An 18242-nucleotide genomic window follows, 5' to 3' on the forward strand; every position below is an offset into this window, starting at 1 on the left:
TATGAGAGTAAGGCATGTCCAGACACTGAGAAATGGGAAGGGTAAATCAGAATAAAGGTCTGGATTTAGTAGTAGGCTCTTAGGTATGTGAGCGAGAATGAACTGGACTGTAACTGCTGACCTGAGGCTGGCAGTTGCTGCTGTTTATATTGTTGCTTGAGATGGCTGTAAGAATCGTTGGGGATCAAACTTAGGACTTTGCAAACCCTAGACAGGCGCTCTGTATCTCCAGCTTGTGTTTGGTACTAAAAACTAAATGTGTTAAAAAGTTTGTTTAGATGAAACTTATTTAATGATTCATGTCTAACAGTATTTAATATTTCTAAGGATACAGACAATTTCTTTTAAATTATACTTGTTAATTCGTTTGTAGGAAATGTGTACTGTTGAAGAGCCCAATGAAGAGTTTACATCTAGACACAGTTTAGAATGGAAGTTTCTCTTTCTGGATCACAGGTAATGTCACCTTTAAATTTCACAAAAGAAAAAGGAAAGACCATAATTATGTAATTCTGGATATTAATGGACTACAGGGACAAATGTTCTAAACAGAATTTTGAAATTCATTATTCGGGGAGGGGGAGGTAAATGGGAGGTGGGGAGGAGGCGGAAATTTTTAATAAAAAAAACAATCTCATGGAAATAAAAAAATTAAAATATTATGAGCAATATTATTGTTTTTCAATAAAAAAAAATTCATTATTCATTCTGGAAAAATGTAAATGTACTTTTCAAATTAATTTCTGGCTGTGATGTCTCTTATAGAAAAGTTGTAATACTGATTATTTTTTTATTTGTTGTTTGTTTGTTTGTTTGAGTTTTTCAAGGCAGGGTTTCCCAGCAGCTATGGAGGGAGACCTGGAATTTGCTCTGTAGACAAGGCTGGCCTTGAACTCACAGAGACCCACCTGCCTCTACCTCCCAAGTGCTGGGATTAAAAGGTGTACTCCACCACCACCTGGCAATACTGATTTTTTTTTAATTGTCATTAAATAATTTAGGGCACCACCAATAATAGGCTATTTGCCATTTGAAGTTTTGGGAACATCAGGCTATGATTACTATCATGTGGATGACCTAGAAAATCTGGCAAAATGTCATGAGCACTGTAAGTAAATCTTAATGTTTCTCTGTTAAGAACTATTTTAAAACACACAAATAGATACTCTGTTCTATTAATGAGAATGAGAAAAGATTTAGAACTGATTTTTTCTAAACATATACAGAAGGACCAAGTTTATACTTGGTCTTACATACAAGAAAATCTTATAGTACATTAGAGAAGTACATAGTTTCCCAAATCAGTTTAACCACAAAACCCAATTTTTGCCTAACTTCAATTAAAGTACTTTAGAACCTAATATTTGAACTAGTTTGGGAAGTTCCACTTAACAGTTATTGCAAATAGTGGCATTATTCTGCGTTTTGGTTAATAAAAGCTTTATAATTAGATGCCTCAGATATCATACGTGTCAGTGTCTGTGAGAAAATACAGTCAGTATGATTATGAGCTCTTGTTTCCCTACGTGTTGTATATCTGGGCATGAACAAATTAATAGTATGAGTCTTTCAGTATATGGGATTTGTTATGAATGAAGAAATGTATAAGATCAGCAATGATTGACTATAAAGTTGGAAACTGGGGAATCTGGTTATTTGGGAGACCTAGCTGTTTTTAAAAACCATCCTTATAGTTGATAACATTTTTCTGAAAGTTATCCAAAAATAATTCTATCTGTATAGAGTTAAATATAAATAAAAGCCTTTGTTTAAAAGAAATCTAGATTCTTATAGCTAAATGTCTATCAAAGAAAAAAAAATACGTGTTTCTTTTCTTTTCAGTAATGCAGTATGGGAAAGGCAAATCCTGTTATTATAGGTTCCTGACCAAAGGACAGCAGTGGATTTGGCTTCAGACTCATTATTATATCACTTACCATCAGTGGAACTCAAGGCCAGAGTTCATTGTGTGTACTCACACTGTAGTAAGGTAATAATTCTCTAAAACATGTGTAAGGTGTGCTAATAGCCAAATATGCTATGTGTGGTTTGTTGATGAATGATAGTGATCTTTCCCCAGTTTAATACTTAATATTTTTAATAGTAAACTATCTAATAGTTAGAAATCTAATACTGGCAGCGCATAAGTATGTAAGAGCTGACTTGAGTTTGTGCTGCACCAAAGCTGTACCAACATTCAAGCTGCAGTGCATGTCGTAAAAAGCATAAACCAGAGTAACTGCTGATTGTCCTTTCTTCATTTAGTTCCTCTTAATTTACATGCTTAGTTCCTACAGTCCTTGGTAGCATAGCTAAGGCATATATATACTGTACATATGTGTTAGGTTTGCTTAGCACATAGGAGCTCATACAGAAGTACTGTGATCCAGAGAGATATATAACTAGCACCAATTATTTGCATCTCTACAGTATTTTAAATAAATGGCCAAACAGTAAAATTTGTTTTTTTTCCATTTATAGTTATGCAGAAGTCAGGGCTGAAAGACGACGAGAACTTGGCATTGAAGAGTCTCTTCCTGAGACAGCTGCTGACAAAGTATGTTTCTTACAGCCTCTTTTTTAAATATTTCATTTCCTAATAATTTGTGAGAGAGATTTGGTTATGGTTATGTTTATTTTTCACCTTTTAAAAAATACCATTTGCTTCTAAAAAGGAATTGAAGATCTTGCCATTTAAAACTTAATTAGGTGAGAGACATACCCAATATAATCTTAAAACTATCATTATAATTAACTTTGATGTGCTAGACTGTATTCCTTTTATAATGATAAACTGTGATTTACTCCTTAGATGGCCTTTTCTGAGGTGATAACATACACTGTGAGAATACTGAGTAGTTTTATGAGGGAACCTTCCCTAAAGACATGTGACTGGGAAATTACAGTTAGAATTGGAACTCTGGTTTCTTTGTTGTCTATCACGTGGAGACCAGGTATATCACCTGTCTGATTTGATGGAGAAGAAAGTAGAGATCCAAGAGCAGTATTCTGGAATATGTGTGGGAATACAGCTCTCTTACACAAGTGCAGAGAGGGTTTGGTCAGGGACAGATAGGTTTTCAACTCTGTCAAACTGGCAGCTATGACTTGCAGGTCACATCTGGCCTTCTGACTAATTTCACAACATCTATAAACTATATACTAAATACTTGAAAAAAATTAAATAATAATAATAATGTTTTAATAATAAGGCTCCATGAAACAAGTATCAGATTCAAATTGCAGTGTTTATAAAGAATAGAATGACAACCGGTTGCTTATATTTTGTCTGTGGCTATATTTGTGCTGCAGTAATTGAGTAGTGGTGACAGAGACTGTATGGCTGCGAGAAGCTGAGCGATTCGCTCTCTGGATAGTCAGTGTTATGGAGGATGTCTACTTCCTGGTTTACAGTAGCACACTGAGGCGTGGTAGATTACTTGAGGATCACATTTCCTCATCACGCTCTGCTCATGATTAGTGATTGTTAGAATAGTGGGGAGCTTATGGCAAGGTTCTCAGTGAAATAAGAATTAGCTTAAGGAGAGGAGGTTGGAAAGCATTTGAGGGATGACCAAGAATTAGTGACTAAAGACTCATGGAGATTTTGAAGGGGCGACACCAAGGACAAGAGCTTACTGTGTTGGGTTTGAGTAGAAGTGATTTGGGATTACTAATTCTGGGGAGCGCTGAGCCAGATGTTAGAATGCCATTCAGGTGTATGTGTGAAGTCAGCACAGGAACGATACATAACCTCAAGAAACCCTGTGACATAGTGTGTGAGCTTAAGCGCCACACCGCCGAGCTTAAGGAGGTTTCTTCATCCTGTGAAGTTAAGATCTGAGAGTCCTAAAATAGAAACTCCCACTTTTGATGGGAATGACACAGACATTGGTGAGGTCGGATTTTTAGAACTAATGTGTGAAATAAATAATCAGAGCTGAGGTGGAAAATGCAGAGCTGTTTGTTATTATGCACTGTGAAGGTGGGCGGAAGGTTCGGAGGCTAGGAAGCAGTGAGAAATGGACTCAGATACAGGCTGGGAAGAGCTGCAAGTTAACGAAGGAGGAGACAAGGCATGGAATGACATAGCCTCCACCCCAGAATGAATAACTCTGAGAACAAATAGTTTGTATTTACATATAATATGATGTAAGCAATTCTGTGTAGCCTTGAAATAGGATGTACACTTGTTTCTTTTTCACTGATGCATGGAGAATGACTTTAAGGGACACTGATTCTATTCTAAGTATGGGATGGGGAGGAAGCACCAGTATATGTGTTCTGTCCATAGTAGGTTCTTCATTTGGTGGTGGGTAAGCCTGCATAAGGCAAGGGTGTCAGTTGAGAGGAGAGACAAAGAATTAGGAACAGTGGGAAAGGTTTGGGATAACTCAGAAATAGAAAAATGAGCCCTTTCGTACACTTGGCAGTTCTACTGACTAGAATTGAGCATACACTTGAAGTTAGTTACTTTTGATAGTGTGGTAAAATGGCAATTTTATTGATTTTAAGGACACACTTGAGCTGCTGTACAGCTGTCATCAACATCCATATCTAGAACCTTTTCATCCTCTTAAACATTAGCTGTGTTTGTTAAACAGCTTTTCACCCTTTGCCCCCAGCTCTTTTCATCTATGGCTTTCTTTTTTAAATTTGACTTCTCTTGAGTATCTCATGTAAGTAGAGTCATGAAGTGTTTGTTCCATTGTGACTGGCTAATTTTACTTGGTGGAATGTTCTCAAGGTTCATTATATCAGATTTCCCTTTGTTTTTCAGGATGGGTAATATTCTGTCGTGTGTGTATCCTCTTATTAATCAGTGGAATCCTGGGTTGCCTTCACCTTTTTTTTTGTAATAATATGTGAACATAGGTAGGTGTACAGACAGCTACTATAGTCCCTACTTCTTGGGTGTATAACAAGTAGTATACTGGATTATACGGTAGGTAACTCTCCGTTAGAATTTGAGGGAACCTGACATACTGTTTTCCATAGCAACCATGCCATTTTTTCAGTCCCTTTACAAAGCCATAAGAATTCAAGATTCTTAGGAACCCCTCTAGAGTGAAGTCTCTTGCTAACCCTAAAATGGCTCCCTTAATTAAGATATCTTCTTCCCTGCTCCCCTATCCACCCTTCCTCCATCCCAACCATCCCATTCCCCTAGGGTCTCCCCATCCTCCCCACCTCACTTTTCTCTCCCTATCTCCCCATCTCTCCTTACCCCCACCCCATCCCCACCCCAAGATCCCATTTTGCCTGGCAATCTAGTCTACTTCCAATATCCAGGAGGATAACTATGTTTTTCTTTGGGTTCATCTTCTTATTTAGCTTCTCTAGGATCACGAATTATAGGCTCACTGACCTTTATTTATGTCTAGAATCCACTTATGAGTGAGTACATAACAAATTCATCTTTTTGGGTCTGGGTTACCTCACTCAGAATAGTGTTTTCTATTTCCATCCATTTGCATGCAGAGTTCAAGATGTCATTGTTTTTTACCGCTGAGTAGTACTCTAATGTGTATATATTCCACACTTTCTTTATCCATTCTTCCATTGAAGGGCATCTAGGTTGTTTCCAGGTTCTAGCTATTACAAATAATACTGCTATGAACATAGTTGAACAAATGTTTTTGTAGTATGATAGGGCATCTCTTGAATATATACCCAAGAGTGGTATTGTTGGATCCTGCAGTAGGTTGATCCCAAATTTCCTGAGAAACTGCCACACTGATTTTCAAAGTGGTTGCACAAGTTTGCATTCCCACCAGCAATGGATGAGTGTTCCCCTTACTCCACATCCTCTCCAGCAAAGGTTATCATTAGTGTTTTTGATTTTAGCCATTCTGACAGGTGTAAGATGGTATCTCAAAGTTGTTTTGATTTGCATTTCCCTGACCGCTAAGGAGGTTGAGCATGACCTTAAGTGTCTTTTGGCCATTCGAACTTCTTCTGTTGGAGATGTCCCCAGCTAGTTCCTTGGGCAGCTGAGGAGAGGGAGCCTGAAATGGCCTTGTCCTATAGCCATACTGATGAATATCTTGCATATCACCATAGAAGCTTCATCTGGCGATGGATGGAGATAGAGACAGAGACCCACATTGGAGCACTGGACTGAGCTCCCAAGGCCCAAATGAGGAGCGGAAGGAGGGAGAAATGAGCGAGGAAGTCAGGACCGCGAGGGGTGCGCCCACTCACTGAGACGGTGGGGCTGGTCTAATGGGAGCTCACCAAGGCCAGCTCGACTAGGACTGAAAAAGCATGGGATCAAACCGGACTTTCTGAACATGAAGGGCAATGAGGGCTGACTGAGAAGCCAAGGACAATGGCACTGGGTTTTGATTCTACTCCATGTACTGGCTTTGTGGAGCCTAGTCTGTTTAGATGCGCACCTTCCTGGACCTGAATGGAGGGGGGAGGACCTTGGACTTCCCACAGGGCAGGGAACCCTGACTGCTCTTTGGACTGGAGAAGGAGGGGAAAGGGAGTGGGGGGAGGGAGAGGGAGGTGGAAGGTGGGGGGGAAGGAGGAAATTTTTAATAATAAAAAAGGAAGTAAGTACACTTTCAAAAGAAAAAAAAGAATCAGAGACCCTACTCGTTCACACATTAAAGACTCTCATGATAGTGCTAAACTGAAAGCTGTAATATATACACAGAGGACCTGGGGCAGACTCCTGTTCACTATGATTTTTTAAAATAAATTTGGTTTCTCAGACTGTTGTGTAAAAGAAAAAAAAAGAGAGTTCAAGATTCTTTCCATCTTTATCATACTGATTGATTTCTGAGAAGCTTTTGTGTTTGGTGAGGTTTTGTTACTTTTTGTTGTTTTATTTATAACACAAAAAACTTTGTAACATTGACAGCCAGGAACTCTATAAAAACCAGGTTGACTTTGAACTCCCAGAGGAGATCTGTCACCCAAGTGTCTGACTTGGGTCTTCTGGTCCTAGCTATTCTAATAGAGCATGAGCTAGCGTGACCGGTTTTGATTTGGATTCCCCTGGTTAGTAGGTTTGAGCAGTTCATCAGGTGATTGTTTCCTCCTTGGAAAAGTATTTATTTTCATTCTCTCTTTTTTGTTTTCTTATTTATCTATTCATTCATTTATCGATTCTGGGTTTTTGTTTTGTTTTGTTTTTGAGGTAGGGTTTCATACAGTCCAGGATAGCCTTGGGCTGGCTATGCAGCCCGGGATGACCTTGAATTCCTGATGATTCTGCCTCTGCATCCCAAGTGTTTTGATTACAGGTTTGTGCCACCTGTGTCCAACTTGTCCTCTTTTTGTTTTGGGGTTTTGTTTGTTTCTTGACAGAGCATCTTCCTGTGTTGCCCAGGCTGAGCTCAAATGATCCTCTTACTAGCCTTTGCAAACACTGTGTTGAAAGGTACATACTCACTAGGTACAGTTGCTCACTCCTATAATCTTAGTTTTTGGGAAGCTGAGGCAGGAGGATTGCTACAGGTTCCTGGCCAGTAGTGTGAGACCTTTTCTCAACAACAAACAGGAGTGCGTCTTGTCACAAATGATGTGTTTTGTGTCCATTTTTATAACTGATTTCTGTATTCTAGTTATTTAGTCCTGATCAGATAATGATATATAAATATCTCCTTACTGTTGTAGATTATTTTAATCCTGTTGCCATCTGTGTTTTCTGATGCAGAAGTGTTTTTAATTTGGTGACCATTTCTTTGTGCTTTCTTCAAGTGTTTTAGTTTAGTTTATAATATTTATGTCTTTGATGAATTTTGAGTTAATTTTTGAACATAAAACAAGAGTTTAACCTGAGTCTTGTTATTTTTTCTAAATAGAGAATGAAATCAAATTTTACAATATTAAAATAAGACTTTTTTTTTCCTGACATGCATACATACACACAGTTTTTAAGCCTTGTAAAGCAAGGCTTCCGTTGCTTGTGCTTGCACACACTGTCTCTCCAGCCTCTTGTGCAGCTGCACTGAGCAATGTGAAAACATTTGTTTTTCTCGTCTCTTAGAGTCAGGATTCAGGGTCTGACAATCGCATCAATACGGTCAGTCTCAAGGAAGCACTGGAAAGGTTTGATCACAGCCCAACTCCGTCTGCCTCTTCCAGAAGCTCACGAAAGTCATCTCACACAGCAGTCTCGGACCCTTCCTGTAAGTGCCTTGACCTGGGGGCAGGCGTGTGTTTCAAAGAGCTCTTCTAAGTTATTTGTGTTGCTGACATCAGCACTTTTGTCCAGAGTTCTTCTAATTGTAGTTTTTTTCAGTTTTGAAGTACAGTAACTTTTCTAGTAAGAAGCAAATTATTTATCTTTAGAAAAGATTTAAGGTCATCAGATGATGATATATAGATGGTAATGTTCTGCTTACCTTTTAAATGATTCCCTTATAAGAAAAAATACCTTTCATTGTAAACCAGGCACTTATCAGCCACATGTGAATGGTGGAAACAGAACCCTGGTCCTCTGCAATAATAAGGACTGTTAACCATTGAGTGTTCTTTAATGTATGGAGACTTGGGTAATTGCCTTAAATTGTAGTTGGTCCTCTGTATCTACAGCTGGTAATAGGAAGTGCCTTCTCCGATGTCTGTGTGAGCATGTGCAGGCTTCTTTCTTCGCCATTGTTCTCTAGTACTGTTACGGCTGTCTTATCAAGTACGCATTGTATTCGGTATTAGTAATCTGAAGTTGATTTGAATTATACAGAAGAATGTGCCTCGCTGATAAACAAATACTCTGCTGTCTGCTAGAAGACACCTTAGTGTGCGTAGATTTCTATACTGCAGGGAGCCCTGAAGCCTAGCCTTTGAGGGAATTGAGGAGAACGGGAGGAACTGTTTTCAAAGTTTTCTGTCACACATTTTCTTTGTCCTTACCTTTAAAAAAAAGTAATTAAAATTACTCTTATAAACATGGATTTATCTATCTAACATCAGAAAGCTAACTCAGTCATTTCTATTCATGAAGCATATTTTGAGATTAACCATTCAGATCTGCTTGTAAGCACTAATTCTGTTCTTTTTTAACTAATTTCAGCAACACCGACAAAGCTCCCCACTGATACTAGCACTCCTCCCAGACAGCATTTGCCAGCTCACGAAAAGACGACACAGCGGAGGCCGTCCTTCAGCAGTCAGGTATGCGCTAGCCGGCATCGCAGCCTTCAGCAGATTCCCTGTTGCAGTAACAGATGACTAAGATACCCTTTCTGTAAGAATCACAGTTTCTGCACACATATGACACTGAAAATCTTTTCCCATTTTACAGATAAAATGCTAAATAATTATTTTTTTAATTGTGAAAAGTGCTAATTGAGAGCTGTGAAGTTCCAGTTGCCTTCAGTTCAGGCCACCCAACTTCCAGTTGAGTGTAGATCCAAGGGCCTGTGCTGGGTACCACGTGAAAGAAAAGATAAAAAGAGTAGAAAAGGCGACGTACTTTGTACTCAACCAAATACAAGGTTGTCAGTGATAACACATTGTGCTGGTGTTCGTGGTGGAAGTCCTCTTAGATGAGTGTGAGCGTCACTTCATTGTCATTTTTATTTTGCTTCTAGTCTGTAAACTCCCAGTCTGTTGGTTCATCATTAACACAGCCAGTGATGTCTCAAGCTGCAAATTTACCAATTCCACAAGGCATGTCACAGGTATTTTTGTTTGTTTTAGTTGAGCATTTACAAATGATAATTGCATTTAAACAAATATGATTTTATACATATGTATATATAAATACATATACTTATAAAGGCAGTAAATTTTAATTGGAAATATTTAGAATATGTAGTGACATTTTAGTTACCTACAATGATTTTGGGTACCCCGGACCCTTACTAGACAGAATCACAGGTGCATATATCTTTTAAGATTCTTGATGAACTTATACAACAAAGAATTTTCTTGCTTGCTGTGCTATAACATCTTACATAAAACAACAGCTTATAGGTATGATCATTTTAAACATGAGATATACTATCTCATTTTGTTCTTCCTATGGATATTGGGAGATTTGAGTAACTAATTTGCATATTAATTCATTTGTTTGCACATGGGGCATTGAGTTCTATGTATGTATTGAGTTACATATATCAGGGATGCTGACAGTATTTGTAATATCTATATTAATAAGCTACTTGATCTAGAATATATAACATATAACTAAAATATCTTGTTATGTAGTCTACATACAAGACTTGGATCCTTAATGCAACTTATCAAGTGTGAGATGCCAAGGATGGTGGTACATGCCTGTCCTAACAATGTGGGAGGTGGGAGCCAGAAAATCAGGTGTTCAGGGTTATCCATTGCTATATAGTGAGTTCACAACCAGCCGCCAAAAGCAAAACCAAAATAACAACAAAAGCAAAGGAAAGCTGTTTAGAAGTGTGAGATGGCCTGAGTCCAAAGGAGAAGTGAGCTCCAAAAGAAAAGGAGTTCCCCAGCACAGTGCTGTGTGCCTTCTTAACTGTGGTTATAGCTCATTTAAGGATTCAGAAATGTTACTGAATTACAGTAATAAATATAGTAGGAGATCTTCAGTTTTATTTGACACTAAAAGCTGCTTGCTAGCAACACTATCCTGTAAGAGCTCTATATCAGTACTGTATTATTAAATATCAAATTGAATCTTCAAATTTTATTTATTTTGAAGTACTGACAGAACTTTTATGTAATATGCAGACATACTTTCAATATTATTTGTTCTTTAATTTTATTATGAGTAAAACATCAACATCTTTATAGAGGTGTTTTTATGAAATATATAAGTAATATATACTATGTCAAAAATGGTGCTAAGCATTCAGTCCTTCTGCTGTTTTCATTGACCAAGTAAAGCTCAGTACTTTGCTTTTTTGTTCTGTGGATTTATTTCCTGTTATCCTCTATATTCTGTTCTTGTTTCTATTTTTTGGTTTGTGTTTAGTAGAAATGCTTTAAATTGTGACAACATGACATTTACCTGTAGGAAAAAGTAACTTTAGTTACAATAAAATACATGTGTGTGACATAAAAATAAGTATAACATATTTTAACCAACATTTTAAAAAGGCACGAGAAAGTTGAGGTACTAAATTTGTAATTTTTCTCAAGCCTAGTAGAATCTAATGATATCAGTTTGTTGTTGTTGTCTTCAGAGGTCAGAGTTCCATGCTGTAAAAGCTATTATTTAGAAGCCAAGCATGATGGTGAAATGCCTAGTAGGCAGCGGCAGGAGGATTACCAAAAGTTTGAAGCGAACCTGATGTATGAAAGAGAGTTCCAATCCAGCCAGAGCTACATAGTGAGGCCATTTCAAGAAAATAAAGAAAAGTAATATTCAGCATCTTTAGCACAAACTTAAAAAGAACTCATTAATTTAGGACAACCTTTTTGGGGATAAAATATGGAAGGGTCGGGTGGGCATTTCCTGCTTTTAGGTGCAGTTCACTGCAGGAAACTATGAAGCTAGATTTCCCATAATGTGAAATGCTCTATTATTACATAGTACAGGCTGTTCATGGAAAAAAATGAGTAATGAGTCATTGCATGTGCCTAAATTGTAAGAACAGCTTATTAATTGGATATAAAAGCCAGAAGATTGAAATCCCTGAATGTAGAATGACTTTCTTCATTCATGTGTACACTCATTCATAATTTCTTAAAATTCCTTAATCTTTAGAAAAAACTGTGTTTTAAACTGGTTTAAGGATAGTATCACTGAAAAGTAGTTTTTTCAAAACAGTATGAGAATGAAATTATTGGTTATTTCTCAGATGTAAATAAGCAATTTTTGTATATGTGGGGAGGAAGGAAGATACTGGGAACTGGACGCAGGGTCTTGAGCACCCTAGGGAGATGCTCTGTATCGGGCCCTCAAGCCTTTTCTTTTTACTTTCTATTCTGAGACCCAGCCTTAAAATGTTGCCCAGGCTAAACTTGAACTCACTCTGCATCCCAGGTAGGTCTTGGATTTGTGATCCTCCTGCCTAGTTTTGGGTAATTATGCCAATGTACACACAGAGGGCCCTCTAGAGATGACAGTTTGCTTTGGGTTCATTCCAAGTGCGGGGTTCCTTCTCCTCTGGTAAAATGTAGGCATGAAGGGAGCAGCTAAAGAACTTGTTTTGCTAAGTTGTTGAGGTACAGATGAGTTCAGGTTGTCTTTTTGCTTTGTTTTTTAAAGAGTCGGGCTCACTTTTTAGCCCTGACTGGTCTAAACCATTCTGTGTAGACCAGGCTGGCCTCAGCCTCCCAGAGCTCCACCTGCCTCTGCCTCCCAAGTGCTAAGATTAAAGGTGTGCGCCACCACACCTGGAAGCACTCCCATCTTCTAACTGCAGATTGTTCCTGTAATTAGTCAAGATCGAGTCAGAGGTCAAAAGCATACCAGAATTCAAGCAGAGGTAATATAAAGATGTATTAGCTAGTAACTAAGAGAAGAATCTCTAAAAAATGCTAAGAATAGGAAGGTAAGCCAGATAAGACAGCCTGAGTTCTGCCCCCAGACCTGCATGATAGAGGAGAGAACTGACTCCTCTAGGTTGTCCTCTGACCTGCACACACATTTTGTGACATGTGCCCCTCCAGTGTAGTAATTGTAACTTTAAAAAAATGATGTGAGAACAACCACTATCATAAATCAAGGGAGCACAGCCAAGGACAGATGCACTGACGCAGCCTCCTGAGCAGCTCTTACTCTGCACTAGATGGGCTTCTTGTGGCTGAAGCCACTGAGTAGAGAAGTGCACTGAGCTGTCATGAAGGAAGCCATCTGCTGGGAAAGTGAGGCTTTCTGGGTGAGCCAGGGGCGTTCAGGGGGAGGAGCAGCTACCACTGGCACATGTGACAGAAGAGAAGGGCCCCCACCAGCACCAGGAAGATAAGCACCTCTGCAGCAGCGTCCTAGGGGTCTGCAGGCAAAGACACTGATTTTAAAGTCTAGCTCCAGTGTCACAGGAGAATAAAGATGGCGGTTTGGGAACTGAGATTCTGGTCTCATGGCGCTGCTTTCTTTTCACAGTGCACAGGCCTTAGGACCAGGGAACTCTAAGATGTGTTGTGCTTTCTTTACATGTGCTGCTGCAGTTTCAGTTCTCAGCCCAGTTAGGAGCCATGCAGCATTTAAAAGACCAGCTGGAGCAGCGGACACGGATGATAGAGGCAAATATTCATCGACAACAAGAAGAGCTAAGGAAAATCCAAGAACAGCTTCAAATGGTCCATGGTCAAGGGCTTCAGGTAAGTTATTCTGAGCACAGAGAATCTCATTCACAGTTTGGGTTCCTAAAAATTGCCTCCCCCGACTTAAATGAAAAGTCGGGTGCAAGAGATGTATTTTTTCTAGTTCAGTACACATTTGTAGTAGGGGGCTGCTTAGACCTGAAACAATCACACAGAAACTATATTATTGACAACATTGTTTGCCCAATAGCTTAAGTGTATTGCTAGCTAGCATTTAGAATTAACCCATCTCTAGTCATCTGTGTATTGCCACATGGCTGTGGCTTACCAGCAAGGTTCTGGCTCATCTGTTCCCAGTGGCTACATGGCATCTCCTCACTCTGACTCCGCCTACTTTCTCTCTGTATCTCTTTCAGCCTTATGTTCTGTTAAGCCATTGGCCAGAAGCAGCCTCTTTATTCATTAATCAATAAAAGCAACACATATACAGAAGGACTTCGCACAGCACACATTGGCTGTCTGCTTAATTGTAGACCCTGCAAAGATACACTCACTCTGAGGGCGCTGCTGTCAGCATCAGTGCTTTTTAGACTAACAGACTTCAATTTTAGTAAGTTCAAATCCATAATTTAAAAAGTTTTACTTTGTAGAACCTTTGAGGTAGAGAGTTTATATGTTTTAGTAAAATGCCAATAGATATGATTCCTATTACTTGACTAAGACATTATACTTGACTAACAGGAATGTGTAGGGAACTAGGGCTTTGCTGAAGGGAAACTAGGTGAACACTCTTCTGTGTACTGCCGTGAACTTTGAGTGATGGGTGGTACAAAGCTTCCAGCAGCAGCCCTGTGACAAGCACTGAATAGCACAGTTGATCTTGTGGCTGAGAAAGAATGAATGTGTATCTTCATAGTTTATTGTCATTATTGCTAATTGGTTTCACAAAATGTGCTAATTACTTGTTATTTGACTATTAAACTTCATTTTGCTTGGCTTCTTTCAGTGTTCTCCTTGGTCTTTTTGTTTGTTTTTTATTTAAAAACTGTAATGCTTATTTAGTCTGGGAATGTAGCTTATTGGTAGAGTGTTTACCTAAAATTCTTGAGGCCCTGATTTCATTCCCAGCACCCTCACAAAAAATGTAATTAAAAATTGTGTGTGTGTGTGTGTGTGTGTGTGTGTGAGAGAGAGAGAGAGAGAGAGAGAGAGAGAATGTGAGCATGTATGTACTACAGAATATATGTGGAGGTCAGAAGATAACTTTGGGGACTCTATTTTTTCCTTCCACCATGGGATCCAAACACCAAACTCAGACTGCCAGGCTTGTGCAGCAAGCTGAGCCTTCCTGCCAAAGAAAGTTTACTGAAATGTATCTTTATTTTCAAAGATGTTTTTGCAACAATCAAACTCTGGATTGAATTTTGGTTCCGTTCAACTTGCCTCTGGAAATTCTAATATCCAGCAACTTACACCTATAAATATGCAAGGCCAAGTTGTTTCTGGTAACCAGATTCCAAGTGGAATGAATACTGGACATATGACCACAAACCAGCACATGATACAACAGACTCTCCACAGTACGTCAGCTCAGGTAATGGACCAGAATGTCTGCCTAAAGCTCTGTGCTGCAACAGCTGCTAAATTTTAATAAAAATTAGAACATACAATATTGACAACGATCATTAAAGCATTTTGTAGAAAATATGTTACTATTAAATATTTTTATGGTTTTTGGACCTAGTTTAATTATTATACCAGATTCTTATAACATGCGAACTTCCTGCATGTGAAAGTCTTTGCAAGAGCTTCTTGAATAGCAAGCATACTGAATAGAATTTTGTGGAAGTGGGAATACTTTAATCATTCTGTAGAATACTGGTAATTAATTAGTGTTCATCTGTTACTATATTTAAAAAACATACTATGTGACCATCACTGACTTTCTTTGAGCTTTAACAGACGTCTCCCGTGCATGTTTTTTACTTCCCTTTTAAGATCATGCTTCTTTTAAAGTATTAGCTTACTTTCCATCAAAGAATCCAGACTAAGTCAACTATTCCAAATCCGCCTTTTTTTGTATTCCTCTCAGAATAATATATTTTGCTAGTTCATTTCTGTTCTTTCAGCCATTGTCAAATGGTGAATAGTAAAAGCATGCCATCCTACAACTGTTAGATAATCTCTGTAAAATCTGTGTTTCTAACAGAGTCAGCAGAGTGTAATGAGCGGACATAGTCAGCAGACGTCTCTTCCGAGCCAGACGCCCAGCACTCTGACAGCCCCACTGTACAATACAATGGTGATCTCCCAGCCTGCGGCCGGGAGCATGGTCCAGATCCCATCCAGTGTGCCGCAGAACAGTACGCAGAGCGCTACGGTAACTACGTTCACTCAGGACAGACAGATAAGGTGGTTGTCATACTTCATTTATCATTTTCAGAGTTGTAAATTTATTGAATAAAAACAACCTGTGTGCTCAGTGCTTAAGAACGCTTGCTTCTCTTCCAGAAAGACAAGTTCAGTTCCCATCACTCCCCTTCTGCAGTCACCGCTCCTTAACTCCAGCTGCAGGGTTCTCATGACCTCTTCTGGCCTTCTGCATGCCTCCATGCATGCGGCAGACACAGGAAAAGAAAACCATAGAAACAAATATATAAAAATATCTACATGGGCTAGTGATACAAGTCAGGAGTAGAGAAGTTGCTTGTGTGAACAGGACCCTCAGTTCAATCCTCAGTATTGTACTTTTCTCCAAAACCATTAATTTCATTTTTTACCATGAAATTTTAGTTTATTGCTTACTATACCCATTTTTTAAGATTTGAAGTAAATACTGTATCACTTATATTAAAGATTTAACAGAATAACATCAAAATTCATTTTTCATCCTGAGCTGGACTGTCAGATACAGAAGCCCATTTTGTAGGCACTGTCACACAAAGCTTCAGTGGGCTCTGTCCACGTGCCTCTGGGGTCGTAGTAAAGCGTTAAGAGAGCAGCACTGGGGTAGCTGGATGAGCTGGCATGTATTTTGGGGGACCCAGGAAGAGGGAATATATTTCAATAGATATTTCCTTTCCACAGGAAATGAGAGATTAATGAAAATAAAAGAATAACCAACTCGCATATACTTGGTGTGATAAATATTTGGCCGACTTTATAGGGGAACAGATGAATTTTATGGTTGAAGTAAGCAAATGAAAAGTGGTCAGAACTTGTTGGCCTTTGTCATAAAGAAACATGGCTTTAAAGGACTGGGGTTCAATTCTTGGCACTGCAAAAATAATAAGAAAACATTTTTTTTTTTGGTCATGTGGATAGCATTAGTAATAAAGCACACATCTATACAGACTTCCTGCTGTTTGTGCTGCGGTTCTCTCATATCTGCCATAGTCATGGCTACTCCCTTGTCGTCAGTGTTAGCAGTGAACTTCATCAAATGGGAAGGGCCAACAGAAGGAATACTGTCACCAGAGAATGGAAGAGAAGAGAAACTAGTCAATTCTGACCATGAGTAATATTCTGTATTGATAAATTTCACTTTGATTTATCCTTTAAAATGTCACTTTTCCTTACATTTATAAAATAAAAACCTTGAGTATAATTTTCCTATTAATGTAAAATGTCTTAAAAATGATTTTATAGTAGTTGTAATTTTCTCATGAATTGTCTGCCATTGTAGTCAATGAACTGTTTACCATATATTTAACTCCTAAGTATCTTGCCATTTTATAAAAAGTGAACTTTTATAGATTTAAAAGTTTTAATTGATAAAATATCAATTAAAACAAAACTTCTGTATTAACATTTATTTATTTATTTTGGAGTTTTTTTTTTAAAAAACTATCTTTTTTTCATTATACATACCAATCCAAGTTCCCACTTCCTCCTTTCCTCCAATTCTGTCCACTTACCCTCACCCCACCGTCCCCCCATCCACTTCACAGAGAGGATAAGGCACATTGCTTTGGGATAGGTCAAGGCCCTCCCTGCTATATCTAGGCTGAGCAAGGTATCATACCATCTAAAGAGAATAGGTTCCCAAAAAGCCAGTACATGCAGTAGGGATAAATCCTAGTGCCACTATCAGTAACTGTCAACCACAATCAGAGGGACTGGTTTGGTCCTATGCTGGTTCCTTCCCTGCCTGGCTGGAGTTGATGAGCTCCCATTAGCTCAGGTAAACTGTTTCAGTGGGTGTCCCCATCATGGTCTTGACCTCTTGGCTCATATTCTCACTCCTCCCACTCTTAAACTGGACTTTGGGAGCTCAGTCCAGTGCTCTGATGCGGGTCTCTGCTTCTGTTTCCATCAGTTTCTGGATGAAGGTTCTATGGTGACATTTAAGATAGTCATCAATCTGACTACAGGGCAAGGCCTGTTTGGGCATCTTCTCTGTTGCTTAGGGTCTTAGCTGGGGTCATTCTTGTGGACTCCTGGGAATTTCTCTAGAGCAAGGTAGCCCCATAATGGCTCCCTCAATCAAGATACCTCTTTCCTTGCTCTCATCTTTGTCCTTCCTTCATCTCAACTATCCTGGTCCCTCAAGTTCTCCTCTCCCCCTCCCCTTCTACCCTCCTTTCTCCCTCCACCCTCATGCTCCCAGTTTCGTCAGGCATCTTGTCTATTTCAACTTTCCAGGTGGTTCTGTGTATGTTTTTCTTAGGGTTCACTTTGTCACTTAGCTTCTCTAGGATCATGAACTATGGGCACAATATCCTTTGTTTATACCTAGTATCCACTTAAGAGTACATACCATAGCCATCTTTTTTGGGTCTGGATTACCTCACCATCCATTTGCATGCAGATTTCAAGACATTTTGAGTTTGTTGTTGTTTTGAGACAGGATTTCTCTGTGTAGCTCTGACTGTCCTGGATCTCCATTTGTAGACTAGGCTCACCCTGAGAGCTGCCTGCCTCTGCCTCCCAGGTGCTGTGATTACATGCGTGCAGCACTACTGCCTGGCTATGTGTTAACCATTTTAAAGTGCACTGTCTTGTGGCCTTGAGTATATCCACACATGGTTCCAACTATCACCCTCAACCATCTTCAAAACATTTTTTTATATTTCCAAATTGAAACTCATTAA

General features: G+C 38.9%; 1 protein-coding gene across 6 annotated transcripts in view; it reads left to right on the plus strand.

The window, feature by feature from the left end:
- Clock (clock circadian regulator) overlaps positions 1-18242 on the plus strand; it is an 83611-nt gene that overhangs the window by 56175 nt on the left and 9194 nt on the right. For 5 of the 6 annotated variants that reach the window (XM_038349485.2, XM_038349479.2, XM_042054018.1 and 2 more), the window contains 10 exons: positions 374-456; positions 1002-1108; positions 1843-1990; positions 2482-2557; positions 8003-8144; positions 9029-9129; positions 9549-9638; positions 13054-13206; positions 14540-14743; positions 15359-15561. In XM_038349485.2, coding sequence (XP_038205413.1) covers positions 374-456; positions 1002-1108; positions 1843-1990; positions 2482-2557; positions 8003-8144; positions 9029-9129; positions 9549-9638; positions 13054-13206; positions 14540-14743; positions 15359-15561 — 1307 coding nt within the window. The remainder of the gene's footprint in view (positions 1-373; positions 457-1001; positions 1109-1842; positions 1991-2481; positions 2558-8002; positions 8145-9028; positions 9130-9548; positions 9639-13053; positions 13207-14539; positions 14744-15358; positions 15562-18242) is intronic. The other variant, XM_038349489.2, reaches the window with a different exon arrangement.

The sequence above is a fragment of the Arvicola amphibius genome, chromosome 1 (assembly GCF_903992535.2).
Source record: "Arvicola amphibius chromosome 1, mArvAmp1.2, whole genome shotgun sequence".
In the NCBI taxonomy this organism is placed as follows: domain Eukaryota; kingdom Metazoa; phylum Chordata; class Mammalia; order Rodentia; family Cricetidae; genus Arvicola; species Arvicola amphibius.